The sequence below is a fragment of the Falco cherrug genome, chromosome 5 (genome assembly GCF_023634085.1).
Source record: "Falco cherrug isolate bFalChe1 chromosome 5, bFalChe1.pri, whole genome shotgun sequence".
Taxonomy (NCBI): domain Eukaryota; kingdom Metazoa; phylum Chordata; class Aves; order Falconiformes; family Falconidae; genus Falco; species Falco cherrug.
Window position 1 is genome coordinate 13,066,994 of NC_073701.1, and position 20,410 is coordinate 13,087,403.

A 20,410-nucleotide genomic window follows, 5' to 3' on the forward strand; every position below is an offset into this window, starting at 1 on the left:
TTATAACAGTGTCGCAAGGCCAGCATAAAAGAGATAAGAAAAATAAAGATCTATGGCCCAGTTTTCTCTAGAAAGGATGCCACAAATACCTTTCACACCAAATCCAATACAGGGCATATATAGCAAGTTACCCGGAAAGCTGCAGTGCATGTGGCTTATAGAGAGCTAGCACTTATGGACTGAACATATCACTTCTGTGTTTGCATGTTTCAAGGACGCAATTTTAATAGATAATTGAAACTCTGAAATGACCTCTAGATTAGGCACATGGGACAAACTTCCTCCCCTGACCCAGAGAGGCTTCATGCTTTGCTGCATGGTTAAACAGGTCCAGACCGTCTGTCAGCATCAGTGGTACAGAACAGCATAAATTTGCAATGAAAGTGAGGGGGTTGGCATTCAGTGTTCTCAGTCTATCTCTGAAAACTCAGTATGTGCAAGTGCCTGCATTTATTAAAGTAGCCTTCTCCTACAATTAAACCTAAACATTACAGCCAAGGTGTGTTCAAAAGGGCAAAGCAAGTCATAGCACGGTTGGAAGTCCACAGATGACAACAGCGGGGCCTCACGCTGATACCAGAAGGCTCATTCATACCTCCAGGCAACAGCTCTACCCTTCACACTAGAAGAGCAAACCGTGCTGTTTCAGACCCTAGGTGTCTGCTGGCATAAGAAAAGGAGGGATGGCTTTTCAGCACAAGAACCACAATGTTTTTCTTCCTGTATCAGTGACCACTTTTCCTGTAGCTACTCTATCTAGCCTAAAGGGACAGTTCTAGTAAAGAAAGCAGGCATGAATCTTTAAAAGCTTTAGTTCTGATGTCAGGTAACAAAGATCTGGCCAAAGCTTTATTGTGAGTTTCATCGATGCTTTAATCCCAGATCAACTGGCACCGCCAGTGAAAAAACGTGCCCTGCCCTCCTCGTGTTCCCAGCTGCTATTTCCCACCTCCACACCATGCTCTGCCTTGCACTAGCACAAGCTGTCCATTTTAATCCAGATCTGCTGCCCTATCAAGCACATGTCTGCCCTAACATTTGTGCCAGGCCACAGGAGGTGGGGAAGGGGAAGGGTGGGACAAGATCTTTCAGGGTGCTACCACCTTATCCTGAATTAAGAATCTCATCAAGCTACTTCAGCAAAATAACAATAGTGCACCTGCGTAGTGCCTTTAAAGAATGGTTAAAAACCTATGGAAAAAAAAACAGCTTCAAGTCAGCCCAGAGTTGGATATGGGCAAATAATCCTTCAGAGACACTGCCAGAGGCAGGGAAGGACAGCATGATAGCATTGGACAGCTACACCACAGAAGAATTCAGGAACTAGCAGGCTCAACATAGGATGAAAACCCAGAACTCCTGCTCAAGCCACAATTTTCACTAGCCTCAACCACTGTATCTAGAGCAGGACTCTTCTTCATATCATGCTTAAAGAGCCTCACCTCTTACGATGCCAAACCCCACTGTACTTCAAAAGAAAATACGTTATGACATAGCCTGACAATATAGTCCACAATCTCCTGCGTGCTCTTTACAGTAAAAAATAGAGCAGAGTTTAGGGAGAATACCCTTACCCTGTGAAAAGGGAAATGACAGAGCATACAAGTAAGAGGCCAATAGGAGGAGGCTAGACACTAGTTAGCCATGGGAAAAACAAACATCTAAGCACAAATTACTTGTGCCTGGAAAAATGCTTGGTGTTCAGGGCTTTTTAATGAGCCCACAGCCAGAATAATTAACAATGGACAACAGCGAGACCTGAGATTGAGAAATGGAGGGAAGGAAGTTAACGACCTGGCCACACGAGCAGCCTGCTACTTTTGCACACTGGGATCTATGTGCTGCCTTTTCATTTTAGGCAGATGCTATGCAAGCCAGCAGCAAGGGGAAATCAGACAGGCTAAGATTATCCTTTCATCTGACACACTGTTAAAAAATCAAAGTTAAAGTACTTTCCATTAACGGTCTAAATCACTCCAAGTTTACCACTGTACTGCCATATAGATTATCAAACCCTCGCCTTTTTTTCCACTGGAAGGACAAGATCAGATAGAATACTGCTGCTTTCTAAAACCAAGCATATCATTTAGCTCCTGTTTCAAGTGACTTGAAGAACAAACAGACTTTGCAATCTCCAAGGGCTGTGTTTTCCCAGTAGCCTTGTCACCCCTACTTTTAAGGACTGCGGCTTCAAACATGTGAAAGGCAAGGTAAAATTTGAGGTACAAACCTGAAGGAAAACACAGCATGGTGACTGCATGAACAAATAGGCTATCCATTTGGAGATGGGGGAAAATCAAGCCCGGCTTCATCAGCCTAAAATGAGGGCTGCATTCAAGAGCGCATTGTTAACTGTTCATTTGTCCACAGATGGCATACCACCACCCATTCCTGTAGCACCATGAAGCCTGAGTGGTAAATTCAGGAATTAAGCAGTTGAGTGCAAACAGCTAGGATATCAGTAAGTAAGAAATTAAAGATGACCTACAAAACCTGGGCAAATAATACACTCCTTGGTCACAACATCGTATTACTGCTGTGCTTGCAGTAGGAAAGTGCATGTCCAGGCTCTGCTTGTGGTACATGGACATATTTTAATTCACTTTTGCATGGAATGATAAAATTAACTTCCTTGTGTTTAACACTGGGAAAACAGAATTCCTTCAGCTCTCAGCGTCTTTTGGGAATTTCTGCTCCTCTTTTACTGTGTTGGTAGTGGGTATATCTTCAGACATTCAGGCTCTATAGTCAGCACTTGGAAACAGCTAAGGAAGAGCGTGCCCCCAGAGGGACAGACAATCCAAGCTGGTGCAGTAGGACAGGACCTCAGGAAGCAGTTAAAAGTGACCATCAGACATCAGAACTAAGTTCAGCCTAAAGACAGGCAAGTACACACCACATGACAGCAAGCTCCTATGGTTTCTGCCTACTGTAGGACACCATTCTAGATGTAGGGCTTGGTAAAGGACACACAAGCATTTGCAAGTGGGTTTTTTTAATTCCCTTTTAGCCAGCTCATCTTTCTAGTTCTAATGGGTCACTAAATGCAATAGCACAGGACAAGCATGGTTTGAGAAATAGCTCAACTTGCACTGAAGGAAAACATTTGGTGTACACAGGGTCCCACAAGAAGGTCCTGTCTGTCAGCTTACTCATTTCTTAATCGTTTTGTGTAGAAAAATGAAGCCTAGGCTCCCAGTAAACAACACTTCCTCTTCAATTTTCTCAGCTATTAGGAACTTGAAAAGAAGAGTCAGGGATTGAAAGGCAAAGAGATTGAACTATCAAATCAAGATAGTCACTCCAAAGCAGGTTTCAGGCATGCTGATGGAATAAATTAATGGAAGTGCTGGAATTGTCCTTGTACTGTATAACACCTGTTCATCAGCCACAGTCATGCAGTTACGTGTTTGTGCCATCCAAACAAATGCATCCTTGCCTTGCAAGGAACTGTGTTCATTTGTCTCTTATCAGCCATCAGAAAAGGTGTGGCTGACACAGCACGTAGCATTTGAATTATCTCAGAATTTAATTGTTTTTTCCACCCTCTGTCAGCCAAATCTTGGGAAAAACCTAGAGAAATAAAATAGGTCAGGGCACTTTAGGCCAATAAATGGCGTCACAGCCTAAGAGGAGAGTCAAGGACAGGAAAATCCCCAAGAATTTTTCCAAACACAATTCACAATTCACTTCATAACCTGAAGAACATTGACTGCGTGAATTTCAGATGGTCTGGTTACCTCTGCTGAGGAAACATCCCAACAAGATCAAGAAACAGAGCAGAAGGCCTGATTCACACGAGAGGTTTTCTCAACTGTTTTTTTTCCACTTGTCAGAGGCATCTGTACAGAGTCCAGCACCAAAGTATGAAAGCCCTAAATGAAAATGGAAAAACACAGTAGTTCTGGTCAGCCCAAAGGTCTGCCTAAGCTAGTACCACATCTCCAGCCCCACCCAGCAGGAAATGCGCAGAGTAGGAGCACAAGGAATAAACTCTGCCTTGCACGCTCCACCAGCAATCCACAGGTTAAGGGCTTTCGGACCCAAGGCCAGCAGCTGTATCTTTATAGTCAATGGTCCCAAACGAATCCATCTAGCATGAACTGTCTTTTGAAACTAATTGTCTGTTTAGCCCTACATTACCACTCCTGGCAGTAAGTTTGGTAACCTCACTGTATGTCCTGTCAAAACATACTTCCCCTTGTTTAAAACTGCCACACGCTTTCATCTAATCTTTGCTGCTCCCATATGAGGAGATACAACCCTTCCCAATTCAGCTTCTCCCTGTCTCTGCCTCTCATGACCTTCTAAAGCAAATTTTTAGTATTTCCACAGGAGTCTGCAATGGGCCTACCTGCTTGCAGTTGCTGCCATGGCACTCATTTTTAATTCCGTCACTCTCAATCCCACCCTACTTCCCTGGCTCCTGTTTTCCTTCCCCCACTAACCTCCAGTCCCATAGCTTAGAGTAGGTGTACAGAAATAGAGATACCAGATCTGTTTGGTCCAAAGAGCTCCCTATCTACATAGGTGTGCAGAGCCACCCCACGTCAAAGCTTGCATCTTGCAGCAGTGCTGAACATCTTTAGATTTTTGTGTGTAAATGGCTGTGAAGGTGGATGGGCTGCGAGCAGTCTACTCTTGGAACTTTGGTTGACATGAAGACTGAAGCTCCAACTCTATTTTCAAAGTATATGTAATTATGTTATTTCCAGAAGCACAGCTACCAACCAAGCCATTAATTTTTGCAAGCCAGGAATTCGAACAGTGGGCAAAAAAATTTTTGCTGACCAAAGCTGTTCAGGCTGGCTCTGCTTCTCAGGTGTCACACAGAAAGCAACCCAAAAATGGAACCTACTCCATCCCCAACAGTTATCATTCTAATCACCTCCACTAATTAATTCCCTTAATTCATTTTGGGATTTGTTGTGGGTTTTTTCTCTTTAGAAGATGAAAAACTAAATATACCTGTTCTCACTGTAATGCTTAAATTTAAACACGCTCTAAATCTAAGCCTTACTCCAGGCCAGCTGCTCAGTGTCCTTTGCATGCAAATCATTGAATGAGCTATCTGTGTCTTCAGTCCACAGCTTTCACACTTTCTGTGCCAACTACCTGCTGACAACCTGGGTCTACCTATGTTTATTTTCCAATTGAGGTGAAGAAAGTGATAGAACTTCAGTTTTTGTTTGGGGGAGGGTTTTTTCCTCTCTTTCAACAAAAAAGGGGGTCAAGGCCCATATGAATGAGTATTTTGGATATGACAGAGTGCTCTACACATCACTGATGAAAAATGGACAGGGACTTAAACTCAAGTCTAGACTGAAGGGAACCAGCCTTCTCTTCCATCAGTATTTAAGTTCACCTTATAACTGGACTAGCTGAAGTTATGGTGACGTAATTCTTCACCTTCTAGGGACACACAGTAGGACCACAAGGTTCTCACTCCAGCAAGGAGGAAGGGCAAGTGTGAGTGATGGGACAGGCCAGCCTAAGCACAGTATCATCTGCTAAGCAAATAGTGAGAGAGCATCGCAGGTAGGCAGCAAAGGGCCCAAGGAGACCACTTTTGGAGAGCAAAGCATTATTTTGCTGCAGCTATAGGTACCAAGAGACTACATGAAGCTGCTACACTCCCCATCTGTGAAGCAGGGCTATCCTAGTTCCCTGCCTCCCAGGGAGCTGTAACAACAAACCTATTAAAACATTGAGCTAATAGAGACTTTTGAGTATCTTAGAAAGCATACAGACACCTCTATTAAAGGACACAAGTTAAAACCTGTTTTTTCAGAGCCCTTCCTTTCCAGGAGCACTAGTACATTAAGTGTTTTGGTTTCATTTGGAACCAGGAGGCTTGTTCTGGATCTACAGCAGCTTCCCCTCTTGTTTGCAAAGCCAAACCTTCACGCTAAACTGGAGAAATACCCCTCATGTCAGCTGATTTTCCATAGCTCCAGCCCTCCATGGCTAAAGATGGGTCTCACCACTAAAGATAAATCCCAAGTACAAAATTTTGTGCCAAAGCATAAAAGGAAGTCCTACCACTCCAATGAGTGGAACACACTATTATACACCTAGAGCCTCAGCCTGCCAAAGAGCCAAGCCCACTTTTGGCAACAGATACAGAGAGACTATTTTCTTCTTTCAGTTTAGTCAATTAGTTTATTACAATGACTAGTTTACCCAAAGTTGGGAAATACTTTGGAGTTGCAGAAACAGGAAGCTTGTTTTCTTCCTCCAGTCAACAAATAAAAATGAGGGGTGAGGGAGCAAAATCTACTAATATTAGATCAGCATGACAAGAAACAATCAATGCAATTAAAAAATATCATATTTCATTTAATAAAAAGGTTGTTATTTATTAAGTAATATTACCCCAAAATGTACCAGATATTTCCTTTTCATTTACAGTTATAAAATTTTTTTAAGAAGTACTTCTAATGCTCAGGGTTTTGATGGGGAAGACTCCACATGCAATTGCATTTCACTGCAAAGCCAAGTGCAGTCTATCATAAACAGCATATAAAATAAAAAAAAAAATAAATCAATCATCCAGCAAATAAAAGTAACTTGTTGTTTTCCAAAATAAAAACCTAACTAAATCCATATAAGGCTATCCAATTACTTAAATAGATACTTGTGGACATCATATAGATTAGCAGAAAGGAGAACTAAATTTAGATTAAAGGCCATATTTAGTTGCACATCAGTATGTTTTAATGTTTATCCAACACTCAATCACTCTCTCTTTAGGAAAAATAAAAAGTACATATGCAAAACAATATCGGAATTGATTTTGTACATCCATTCTTCTGTTTGCCATTAAAAAGAAAATAAATAAGTCAAAACCAAAGCATGATGCAAGGTCTGTACAAATGACAGCATTTCTTAGCGAGTGAGACCCTTCAGTGACCGCTTGCAACATTTGGCCAGGCAGTGAAAGCAGCAACTCTTATACCTGTGGCTGCAAGCTCTGGTTGGGACACCATTTATCACATGTGAAAAAGAGTTAATGCTGCAGGAACACATTTCACATGGGTGATAATGGGAACTGGGAGACCTTTGGAAAAGCATAGGTCAACCCACATTTGGCTTCTGGAAGCAAACAATGTCTCTTCCCCATAACCAAAAAACTTCCCTTTTTCAAATGCTGCTCTGTAATTCCTCTTCCATGTGTTCCCTGAAGGTTTTCCCCTTTCATTTGAATCTGGGTAATTAAAGCAACAAAGCCAATCTCTTGCTAGTTCTAGCAATCCAGACTTCACAAATCTCTCTGAATCACAGACACAAATTCTTCCTTAGCTCTCTTCCCACTTACAATTAACCAGTGTTCTTGAAATTAAGACTGCTGGGGCTGAGACTTAGGAAACAATCCGGAGGAGACTAATAAGCACTTGAGACCAGCCTTCCAGGGTGCAAAATTTTAAATTGAAGCATCTGAATGCCTATACATCATCAGAGCAAGTCTATCTTGCCTGGGATCTTGTTCCCAAAAGACAAGAAGTCTCTGTTTCAGGAAAGGCTTAACAGACAGAAAAAGCAATCTTTCCCCCGTGTCATTATAGGATTTCCCCCCCACCCCCATACAGGCTGCTAGATTTAATATCTTCCCCATATTCTTCTACCCTCTTTTTTAAATCTGTTTGTACTTTTAGCCTCCACAGCATCCTGCAGCAGTGAGTTCCATAATTTAACACAGATGGAAGTAATACTTGCTTCAGTCTTGCTGTCTGGCAATTATATTGCCTGCTCTAGTTTGGTACTATCAGAAATAACTGTTCCCCATACTATACTACTGTGTGATTTTATAGATTTCTGTTATACTTCCCTCAGCAGTCTCCTTTCTGAGCCAGAGTCCTCAGCAATCTAGCTTCTCTTCCTATGGAAGTTTCCCCAAACAACTTCACAGGTCATTCCTGTATCTTTTTTGGTGCCACTACAAACCCTCCTAGTAGTCAGGAAAACACGCTATAATCAGAACTGATACACACCATTGATTCAAACTACAATATACAGATTTCTGTTTTACTCCCCACTCCTTTTCCACCAATTTTATTTGCCTATTTCACCCCAAAATGAAAACTGAGCTCAGTTTTCTCTTTCATTCACCAACCAAATCATTTCCCAAAACACGATTCCAGCTGCCAGAGCAGTTCTGGGAGGTCCATCAGCAAACAAGACCGAACAGGTGAAGGAGACCTCACTGTTTCTGTTAAGCAGAAGAGCCATGCAAAAGCCACAACCAAAACTACCAAGAGGAAAAAAAAAAAATAAATACTGCGCTCTTTGCCCACTTCTCCAAGCCTGCAAAACTCTGCCACTGCCCATCAACACAGTTTAGTTGGCTGTGCTAATTGGCTGTGCATACACTATTAATTCACTCTTCTCTTTCCTTGAGGTTTAAAAGAAGTTGTAATTTGTCCCAGTTGGGAGGTAATAAAAGCCAGCGCACGGTCAGTCACGGATGGCTCTGATGACTCAGCTGGTGTGAGGTAGCTTGCTAAGACACCACTGCCTGTGTGCTTGAGCCCAGTGTTTACTGTACAACATGCGATACATATCTCAGGCCACATGCCATGAAATATTTTATAGCCCATAACCTTCCTCCCCTGGAAGCCGCTCCCACAGTCTTCCCCAAGCCCTCTTCCAAAGAACCCATTTGCTCAAGCCATTTGACAGTGACAGAACCACTCAGGCTGCCAACCGAGAAATATTTTCTACATCCATCAGGACTCCTGCTCCTGCAACCTGGTGCCCTTCCTGGCACCCTGGGACTTAGGAACGAATGCATCCTCATCGCTCTGTGAAAACAATTCAGCCCTTCATTCCCTCAGCCCCAGGGAGATGGCAGGTCCGTCACCCCACAGTCACAGCACAGCCCCAGTCAGGCACCTGGCACCTACACGTGCCTATACCAGGCTGCCCAACCCAGCACAGCAGTGCTCTAAACCAGAGGGAGCTGGTCCTCTGGAACTGGGGTAAGGCTGCTGGCACCAGAGTCGCCACAGTAGAAAGACAGTGGCACAGGTGACAATGGCCCATCAGTGCCATGGGGGGTAGCCCAATTGCTCTGCAGGCTTCAAGTGTAGCTGGTCTTGCACAGTGGCAATATGCCCACTGGAAATATCCAAGCAGCTTCTCAGGGATGCGGAAAGGAAGACCCATCTGCCAGGGAAGATTTTTTCCAGTAGCCTCCAGTGATAACTGGAACCAACACCCTCATCCCAGAGCCTCTGGTTCCTTGCACCCTACCACCTCTCACTTCGATTCCTGGACAGGTTTGAAAAAGCTTGGCTTTGCTGTGTTTTAAAGCATAGGGCAGGTAGGAAGATGAGAACTCACTGTTCAAGAGGGAATATGGTGAAACAACAATCTCCAGTCCTGATCCACCCGAGAAAAAAAGGATTACTTCTGTCGTGAGAGGAATGCCAACACAGACCTCAGATGAGTTCCTAGAAAGTGGGAAGGAGCTCCCCAATATTTCTGTAATGCTGGGTTTGCTCCATTTGACCTCCGAGTACATCAGCAGAGCTTCACAGTGCTCCATCAATGATGGAAACCACTTTGATATGAAGTCTTTTTAAGGAAAAAAAGGGAGAGAAAAGGAAAACACAGTTTGCAGATATCAATGCCTTGTTGTGGCCCTACTAACTGGATAAATCTGTCTCTGGATTCTAGTACTACTATCTCTGGCACTTTTACTAAACATTTCATTTATCTGGTAGAACTCCAAGCTCTTGGATTTCCACAGAATCCTATACCATTTAGAAAACATTCCTAGTTTCTGTTAATAGATGTTTTGGAGGATCCCACTGAAGACATAATGGAAAAATCACTTCATCCATATTCTCTTGAAATTCAAACTACATAAAGAATCTCACTCTCTGCTGCTTTCCATCAGTTTTAAGGATATTCCTTACTGGATGCCAGCTGGTTTCCTCCACATTAAACTCTCAAGACTTTTCAAAACAAATAATTTCCCAGCTTGATCAGACCCTACCTGAGCTAGCTAGGAAAAAAAACACAAAACAAACCAAAACATACCTACAAAGAAGCTAACACACACACCCCCCAAAAGAAAAAAAAAAACCACCACTACACAAAAAGAAAAAAATAAGAAAGAAAAAAAGAAAACACAGCAAGAAATCACCCGTTGTTCCTATTTTTAACCACAGTTATTTTTATTTTAAAATTAAACATCCAAATTCTGGATTTAATACTAGCCAGCTGTTAATAGTTTAACATGTAAAGCTCAGTTGTCACATTCAAAGTATTTTTGTGGAGTTGTACTAATACTTAACTCTTGCAGTCACACCCAGTGCTACTCCTGGCATTACACACATCTTTAAGGTGATTTACAATGCTATTTATTTCTATGTGCAAACATTCCACAGAACACCAACACAAACACCACAGTAAAAATCTCTTCTCTCTCTTTCATACTCATTTTCTGTTCAGACTGCCTTAACCAGGACAGTATTTATAAACTGTACAAGAACGACACTGAAGCAAAGAAACTGCATGTGGCCTAACAAGGAATAACCTTTGGAAAATCGTTTAGAGGAAGAATCACTTATAGCTTTCCTTAATTGCTATACCCAGTTCACTTTGGAGCTCAGTAGCATTATAGAAGAGAAGCTATAGCATCCATCAGTGAAAAATTTAACTACTTTCAAAATCCTTTATTTATCGCTGCTCCAGACATTGCATAAACAAGTTCAACTTCAGCTGGAGTTTTCTGCATTTATTTTCCTGCCAGCAGTGGCTTTTTTTTTTTTTTTTTTGAGGGGTGGTGGTGGTGGAATCAGTATAGTTTAGCCTTAAGTTCCATTTGTTACTGAAGTAGTAGATAAAGAGAGCAGCTGTCCTCTGTGCTCCAACAAAACATTGCCTGAAGACAACTCAGTGACACCAGAACCAATATGGTCTAAATCTGGCTTAGGCTGTAGACCTAAAAAAATAACCCATGATGGCAGGAATCAATTGCTGCAACTCTACAGATAAAGGCAGAGAAGTTTTGGTGGCCTGTCAGATCTCTGCTCAGCCTGAACCCGAGCATGTACCTGGGCTCAGTTTGGCTTCTTCACAACTGTCTAAAGGAACACCCCACCTGTGGGCTGTCCCGGGCAGCCTCCTTCCCTCAGGAGGCACAGGGACACATCGCGACCTAAAAATTAAGTGACAATGCTAGCAGCTGACCACCAACCACTGCCTTTGTGAGCAAGTCCCCCCTTGTCAGATGATGAAGGTGTATCTGATCTAGCCGAGAGTGATGCTCTCCTATCCCCACCAAAAAAAAAAAAAAAAAAAAGGCAGCAAACCAAAAAACCATGTGGGACAACTGAGTGTGCAGCCTGCTCTGCATTCAACTTCAGGGAGCCCTGGGAAGGGTGGCAGTCAGGGAAAGGCAGCAGGGATTGCTGTGGCAGCCACATCTGGCTGCCATCCCTGCCAGGTGCTCCTGCCCCGGGCCAGAAGTGGGATTGTGGCAGAACAGCTACACCTGCACCACGCGCCCACCCCTCCCAAAGCCGTGTTCAATGTGGGCTGTGGGCACAGAAACACCACCCTGCCTGTGTGTGGCTGACCCTGCCATCGGGACACAGGGGAGCCATATCTTGCTCTCTCCAGCTAGGTGGCCCCTACCAAAAAAAGCCAACAGCCAAACAACAATCACCCCCCATGCTCTCAAACACCATGTGAACTAAAAAGCCAGGAATGAATCAGATCACGCCGTCACTGATTTCTGTAATAAACACAATTTGTTCCCATGCTGCGTTACAAATACTAAGCCTCGCTACTGCCCTGCAGAGGTAAGTTCATTATTATTTTATGCCTGTTTCACAGATAGGAAAAGCAAAGGCCGAAGCCAACATTTTCAGAAGCACTGGCTTTTGAATTGCTGTCACTCAGGGGATGCCCAGCTGAAGGCAATGAACCACAAACACATGCAAAATAATTGCATGCAAAAAAACTCCCAAAGTAGCCAGTTTTTGGACTATAGGTCAGAACCACACTACTGGCCAAAAACACAGGTGCTTTACCTCTCCTTTCTCTCGGTAAGTAGGTTATTAGGAAAACTTTTGTCAGAAGACTTCAGAAGGCAAGCACTCAAGGACCAGATAACTTTTCTAAGAGGCAGAAACATCACTTCTGTGTTAACTGTACAAGACTTCACCTCCTACTTATCATCACTTCTATCAGCAGAGCACTGCTTAGCCACCTCCCTCCAAAAGGCACTTTGAGATGCAAGGTGCAATATACATGTAAATTACCATTAAAGTATCCTCTGTTTAATTGGGGCATTTCAGATTCAGACTGCTGTTTTAATGGGTTGCCTCCCAGGAAACTGACTTCACCTGTAATGACACAGTGAATACTAATGACCAGTGTTTAATTGGGACAGTGTTAGTAAAATTTTGCTTCAGAGGGATTCAATTTAGCTGGTGCCAAGGAGTTAAGTGATTAATCAGGTGTTAAATAGTGTGTACATCTAAACACTGGTCTTCCACCATTCAATCCTACACCCACCACACTTAATGAGAGTTTTGTCATTGACACTAAGAGAAGAAGGATCCTCCTCCTAGTACACAAGTTTGCTAATAAACATTAAGAAACACACTCTTCACTAACAGATACTCAGCCTTGGTTAAGGGTAACAGGAATTTGGCTGTGTGGTGCTGAACAGTCCCCCAGCATGGGAAGCCTTCGGTGGGAAAGAGCTCTTTGCAACAACAGCATCAATGAAGTATTGGGAGATATAAAGCCCTACTTAAAAACTGAGTAAATCTGGGGAAGCCAGTTAAGATTGAAAGCTCAAATGCTATGCTCATTCCTTGCCCTTCGGCTTATACGATCAGTCTTTTTCCTCTTCCTCTTTATAAAATGATTACAAAGTACATCCTTGAATCCAAAACAAGCACCAGCGAGACCAGTCCTTGAGCTACAGGGTTCTGTGCTGACTCCTGCAGTGCCCATGCAATCACAACGGCCACCATACAGTTCACTGCAAGAGAAAGCTCTCGCATCCGCCAGCGCAAGGCTGCATAAAATCTCCACTGGAGTCAGTTGTGCAGCCTGACTCACAGGAAGGCTCCATGACTTTCAGTGCTGTCCGTAGAAAGCTCTCTCAGCTCAAGCATCTGCCAGGCACACACAAGGGAGCCTGGCCTTGGAGAAGCCCTGGTCTGTGAGGTTTGCAGCAGCTGATCCTCCACCACCACCACCACCATATTCCCAGGTTTAGTTCCCCCACAGCTCCACACTTGTGCCAGCACAATTGTTTGTATGGTTGCATGGTAAACCAGACTAAGCAACTGAAAGTGCCAGACTTATAAAAAGGAAAATAAACAAACTGCAACGTTCATAACTATTTGCCCACTGAATTTTGAGCCTCCATATGACACCAAGGCAATATTCTCAAGGTATTCTAATTTCAAGAAAAAAACCAGGGAGATCCTCACAATCAGAAGGCTTCAGGTGAGGTTTTAGAAAGGGAACTCATCACCACACGGACCTTAATTAATCACAGAAATCATCACCTGTGTTTAAACTGCTAGTCCTGTCTCCCTTTGAGCTTCTGCTCTCCTGTAAGCTTTTGCCAAGATGTTTACACTCTTCCTGTGCCTCATTTCTCCCACCTGGAGGAGGAGAGGTAAGGCCTGAAGAATCACTTGCCAATACTGTAACAAATGCCAGCATTGTGGCAGTACTTACAGAAATATGATCAGCTAACTACTATGGCTCAGAATCAGAAGAACAGGTTTACTACCAACATAGACATCCCAACAGCTGGGACAAAAAAATGTCGAAATATGACAACCACACCAGACGTCCATTCCCAGACCACCCTGGAGCCAAGGCCCTCAGGCCCTCTCAGGCTGGAGCCCACCACAAGCCTGAAACCTATCGGTTCACACAGAGAACACATTGATGTCCTAAGCTGTAGCAAACTCTGAGGGTCCAGCCTTCATTCTCCTCTCTCAAGATCTTGTTTTCTAAAACCCAGCAATGACTTCTCTCTGCAGCTTTAGAGTCTTTACGCACACACTTAACTTCCTTGCCACAACAGCACAGTTGGGAGTTACCGGGTCTGCTTGCCATCAGCCAGGCAAGCACACACCCAAACGTTGGCAAGATCAGGAAATTAGGATTATCTTTCTCCTCTCTCAGAGAAAGAGTTAATGTAAGTAAGCACACATACTTGCCGCAAAACAAACACATATCAATATATAATTGCACATACATACCGATAAGTACTTGACATGAACCAAGACATTGCTGCAAGTTTATATTGATTACCAGTAGTTTAAATATATACCAAAACTTCAACCTCTTCACAGTTTTCCTGAATCTTATTCGAGTGTTTCTCTAACAAGGTGAGGTAGGGAGACTGTGCACTGAGCAGCTCAGGCATAAACAAAGCACTAGCCTTCACTCCCTCCACTGAAGCTTTCCATGGTTCATCACCTCAGTTGCTGTGGCACTTACTGCATGCACCCTTGCCCCGTATTGGAGGAGGAAAAAAAAAATAACACAAAAATACATCCACCAGCACCACTGCTTCCAGTTCACAGGCTCCTAATGGAACTCTGCAATACCCTCACAGCACAATACTTGGCTACTTTTCAGAATAACACAGCAGCTTTGCAGTAAGTTGGAGTACAGTGTAGAGAGAGCTTGCTCCTCTGCCTCAACCTTACACTCCACGCTGTGAACCAGACTGGCACACTGAAGAAATAATCAGTCGTACTTGCATGATCACACTACCGTTTAAACAACTCCTCTTAAAATGCAGCTGCTGATTGCAACCACCTTTAACTTTGCCTAGTTGAAACAAGTGTCCAAAAACCAATGGTAGTTAGAAAAACTGAAAAGAAAGTTACCCAGAATGGTTTGACTGGTGAAGAAACAATAGCATTTGAAATTCACATTTCTGTCTGAAAATATGTACTTTCTATTTTTGAAACTATTAAAATAATCATCAACAGCGAAGCCAATTAACAGTAGTTTCTGTCCTCCAACAAAGATAACTGCAAGCGTCAGCATGTAAACAAACTACACATTAAAAAATAAAAATAAATTCAGACCATGATGTTTGTAATCGGTCAGTTAAAAAAAAATAGTTTCCCATTATCTGTCTAAATGTAATGGAAATTTGGCATTTAATCATTTCAAGACTCAAACAGAAGTTTGCTTGTCTCTCCTGCTATATAGCTGCTCCCTTACAGTAATGATTCCATAACATACCTTAGTGAGGTTAGGTAAGGACCAGTTTTACTGTTCCTGAAATCAACTGTAGTGCTGTTGCTGACTTCAGTAAGAGCAGAAGTAAGCCTCATATTTTCAAAATGACATGTTGAAAACAAGGAAACACAACTCATATGACTCTACTTTTTCGTGACATTCGTGTTGTTCTGTTCAGAGAACACATCCTAACTTTCCACACTAGCAATAACAGTAGTTGTATTTCATTTTATATATATTTATAGAGATCTGCTTAGTTCTAATTGTACACTTTTTGCCTGCATTAGCATTTTGCCGTGCTGTAATGCACATACAATATCCCATTATCCAGTTTGGCCATCTGTGTTATGAAAAGTCAAACTAGACTTTCTAAGCCAGGAGACTTCACGGGACACAAGCCTGATCGCATTTAACACGGCAGGAGAAAATGCACCCCGAAGTTTTCAAATTATGGTCGCACTGTATAGAAGGCAAGACTCACACCATGAACATACACACACATACATGGGACAAGCAAACAAAAAAGCGTCATACTTCTAAGCTGAATAAGTGTTTATTCCAGGCTCTTCCCCCTAGAGAGAGTCTGGAAGTCACCTTTTCCTTCCAGGCAGGGAGAGACAACCGCTAAAGCACTCCTACTTGGCCAGAGTTAGTCTAAGCAGAAGGGAGATTCCTGGCTGGCAACAAAGTAAATCAACCCCTGAAGAAAACTCACGATTCAACAAAGCCGAGAGGTGAGGGAAGGAGAGAAGAAAGCACTGTTTCTAGCAGGCTGCTAGATAGGAAGGGTCTAGACAAAAAAGGAAACTCAATTTTGTTTCCATTGTCTCAGCTTCACGCTGCCTCCACTTAAGATAAGAAACGTGACAGGGCAACCCCTTCTGCAACAGGCCGAGCCACAGAGAAATGCATCCCCCAGGCCCTGGCAGCGCAGCACGGCGCTACGCAGCCCGGGCTCCCCTACCTGCTGACAGGCAAGCGATGCCAGTAAACGGCAGCGGCTAAAAATAAATCATAAGAATATGGAGATATACATATATATATAAAAAAAAAAGGCAACAATAAGAAGAAAGCCCCACAACGCACTGCTGGTGGAAGCAGCGGCGGCCGCATCTCCCCGACGGCAGGAAACTTTCTGTGAAGTTGCTGGCGAAGGACCGCGCACAGCCCGGCGGGCGGCCAGGCCGGGCCGGGCCGGGCCGGTCTCCGGGGCGCCGTGTGAGCACCGGGCGAGCCGCCGGCTCCTGCCGCCAACAGCCACGCCGCGAAGCCCCGGCCGTGGCGGCTTTGCGGTGCGTGTCGCCCGGGGCAGGCGCACGGCGCTGACAACCGACCGGAGCCGCGTCCCGGCGGCCGCCTCCCGCCTCCCCCCGCCCGCGCCGGCTCCGCGCTCCTGCTTGTCACGGCCGGGGGCTGCGCGCCCCGCAAGCGTAGTGCGACCCCCGACCCCCGTGGTGCCGCCCTTCACGCGGAGATGGGGGAAGAGGAAGAAACAGTTATTTTCACCCAAATAACCCTGGGCAAAGCACAGCGCCCGCCGCCCCGAGGCGCCGGCGGGCGCGTCCCGCGGTGACAGGGGCCGGGCAGGCAGGGTCGGGGCTTTACCTTGATGCAACACTGAGCAGGAGCCTCAGACATCTCTCAGGAGGGACGCGGCGGAGGCGGACAGGAAGTTCTCGGGCTTTCCCCCACTTTCCGCTCCTCTCCCGGCCCGGCGGCACGGCCCGACTCGGCCCGTCCCCTCAAGGGGAAGTTGGTGCCGCCACCATCGCCTAGGCGGCGGGCGCGGCGCGGCCCGCGAAGCTGCCCGGGGGAGGCGCCCCGCCGCCCGAGTCCCCTCCTCAGCGCCGCCGCCGCCGCTCCTCCGAGGGCGCGCGATCGCTCCCACACGCCGCCCCCCCCCCCCCGCTCCCGCCCCCCCCCGCGCGCGCCTGTGGCTCTGTGCGTGTGTTCGCGCGCGTGTGACGGCGCGCGCTCTGCCCGCGCGAGCCCGCCTGCGAGCCGGTGCGCGCGCGCGCGGCACAGGGAGCAGGGGGAGGCGGCGCGGGGGGAGGGGCGGGGGTGCCGGCGCGAGGCGGCGGGAGGGGCGAGCGCCTCCGGCGCGGCCCCCGCTGCCCGCCGGTGTTTTCCTTCCTGGAAGAGAGAAACCGAAAGGCGGCGGGGCCGGGCCGGGCCTGGCCGGGCGTTGCGCCCCGCCCCGCGCCGCTCATTGATCCGGAGTTTCGGGGCCGAAACTGACGTGGGTTCCCGGCACCCCGCGCCGCCCCTTAAAGGGGCCGCGCCGCAGCAGCTGCCCGCCGGCACCAACGGCCGTCGCCGCCTCGCCTGCGCGCGCGCGCGCCCCCCCCCCCCCCCCCCCCCCCCCCCGCCTCCGCGGCCGGGCCGGGAGTGCGGCGAGCTGCCGGCGCCCTCGGGTGCCGGGGCGGGCCGCGCACGGCGGAGGGAGGCTGGCGGGGCGCAGCCGGGTCGCTTCGCCTTATTCAGTGTCACTTGACTTCGCGGGGTGCCGGGGCGGGGTCGCGCGGGCCCTTTAAACGTCGCGCGCCGGTAGCGGCCTTCAGCGCCGGGCTGAGCCGCGGGGGGGGGGGCGCCGCCGCCGCCGCCGCCGCCGCCACCACCACCACCACCACCGCCACCGCCACGGCGGGGGGCGCAGCAGCGGCCCGCGGGCAGCACAATGGCCTTTGTTCTACCGCTGGGGCTGCCCCTTTAAGAGCCTCGACCAGGAAATGAGGCTCGGGTTACCGCGGGGCACGGGAAGTCCGGGGCGGGGGGCACCGCCGGCCTGTGCGCTTCCCGCCCCCCCCCCCCCCCCCCCCGCAGAGCCCCCGCCTGTGACTGTGCGGCCGAAGGGACCGGGGGGGCGGTCGCCCCCGCCCCGTGGCCTGGTGCTCCGGCCCTGCAGCCCCGAGGGCGGCCGCCCCGGCGGAAGCCCCCTGCCCGCCGGCGGGGGAAGCCTCGGCGGCACGGCTTGTGCTTAGACGCCGGAGTGGGTCGCACCAGCACAGAGGTTCAGGGGGCCCGCAACGTATGGGATACATACTACGAGGCGTGTTACTGCCAGCTGCAATGGTATTACGCAGTTCTCCTCTACCCTCCAGCTCCTGGAGCCCCAGGACTGAGTACAGCCCTGGCCCTTGTGATGGGAGTGAAAAGAGGGAGGAAACGGCAAAAAATAACCCGGCCGTCTCTTCATCTAAACGTCTCTTTGTCTATTTTAAAGACAGTTTTGGATGCCCCGGCTGATTTTTGGTTGCACCTACTTTATTGCAAGTCCCAAACGTGCCTGAGAGCACAGCCCTGCTTGTACCCGTGTCGCTGCAAGGTGGAGGTGCCTCTGGAGCCCACCCTGAGGATGCTGTGCCTTGGGATAAAGAGGCTCCTATTAAGGGATTCAGTGCTACTGAAAATAGCAGCCGAGGGAATCCTACCACGATGTTTTAAAGCAAGCCTTTGCTTAGGTTACATGGCATCTGCTTAACTGTGGCAGGCTTGCATTAAATGCAGCGCACCTTCCCCTGCATGGCCAAGATGCAAGACCGCAGGGATCTCCCAGCCAGCATCCCTTGGTGGGCTGCAGCAGGCCGTTTTGCAAACCTGGACCATCTGACTCCCTGCAGCCTCTTCCAGCTTCGTTTTGGCCAGTCCCTGAAACTAAATGTGGAAGAGGGAGGAAAGGGACTATGCCCTCTCAGCCTAGCAACCAACGACCCTTTTCTAATAAAGCACCAACTCGGTAATAAAGGATTCATACTTACCTGTCTTCCCTCAGTGTGGCTGAACTGCTGGAGTAGAGTCATTGCATCTCTATTGCTTTTACAGTGCCGCGCTCTCCCCTATTATTCTCTCTGCTTCCTCGCTATGACGGTTTCCCTTTCTACCTGCATGATTACCACTGCTGTTCCCCAAGTGCTGAATCTTTATTCTGCATCTCATGGCAAGTTGGAGGGGGGGGCTTGTGACTCCTTATATTAAATGTAGAAATCAGAGATGGAAAAGACCTGTTAGGTCATCTACTCTGCTCCCCTGCTGGTAGAGGATTTACAGCACATGCCTGATTGCTCTGTCCACTTTCATTGTAAATGCCTCAGATAATGGGGCTTCCACCTTTTTCCTTTGGAGACTATTTCATGGTCCAACAAGTCCCATGGTCAGGCAGATATTTGGCCTGTATTTTCATTTTTCCAGTTTCACCCAATTACTCCTGGTTATAACCATGTATTGTACTCCCCTAAGCAATTTGTCTCCTTTCTGGCTGTTTGTGCCTTGCACCCAGGTATTGCTTCTTTTCCTAGCCTTTGACATTCTTTCTCTCTTCTCATTAGACAGTCCCTGCAGCCACTTGGTCATTGTCATTGGTCTTCTCTGCTTCCCGTCCAACTGGGTCATCATCTCCTCAGCCCGTGGATGCCTGCATTTGAGAACAATCTTAAGGGTCTTTTCTAACCTAAATGATTGCTATGATTCTAAGTATATGTCTGATCCTTTGTGAATGCAGCAAAAACCCCATCACAGTTTAGTTTGTTTCCAAGTTGCCTCGGAAGCTCATACAAAATTTTTCACCTGCCGTCACCCTGAATCAGATCTGGTCCTGTTACTCTTCAGTGTTCCCTCCTGTAGTGCAACTGCAATCTGTTTTTCTCCACAGAGATTGTGGTGAAGCTATGTGTCCCGAGTCCCATTTTTCTGCCTGGACTTTCAACATCTGTTCTTTCTGGGGTCACTGGTAGCTGCTTTTCCTCCCACTTTTATTAATTGCCCTTACAAATACAGGCCTTGATCCATCTTGGCAGACCTCTCAACCAGTATGAATGGTTGCAAGTGTCTGTCCAAGATCACAACCTGGTTTAGAGCTGTTCTCTTCCAGCTCCCTGTTCTTTTTTTCTGCTGCTCCTACTAAATGTGATTGCAGTGGATGGTAACTAGAAAAGGTAGGGAGAGAAATGGTGACTGTGTAGGGAAGGCCACAGGCGTGAGTGCAGCAGAAGTCAATCCCATTGAAGCTGTAAGAAAGCCAGGGAAGGAAATGCAGCAGGACAAAATGCATGCCACTCTACCCTGTTGCCTGCCAGTGCCAACAGAAGCAGCTATGCCTCAACCATGCTAACCAGATGCTAGGCTACAGTGACTGGAGAACATTTTCGACCCCTTTGAACAAGGACGG

The 20,410-nt window shown here is 46.8% G+C and overlaps 1 protein-coding gene across 4 annotated transcripts in view; it reads right to left on the minus strand.

The window, feature by feature from the left end:
- Positions 1-17,386, minus strand: part of ETV6 (ETS variant transcription factor 6) — a 140,015-nt gene extending 122,629 nt beyond the window's left edge. For 3 of the 4 annotated variants that reach the window (XM_055711162.1, XM_055711160.1, XM_055711164.1), the window contains exon 1: positions 16,852-17,386. In XM_055711162.1, coding sequence (XP_055567137.1) covers positions 16,852-16,884 — 33 coding nt within the window. In that variant the 5' untranslated portion in view covers positions 16,885-17,386. Of the gene's footprint in view, positions 1-16,332; positions 16,349-16,851 lie in introns of those variants that run through there. The other variant, XM_055711163.1, reaches the window with a different exon arrangement.
- Positions 17,387-20,410: the final 3,024 nt, after the last annotated feature.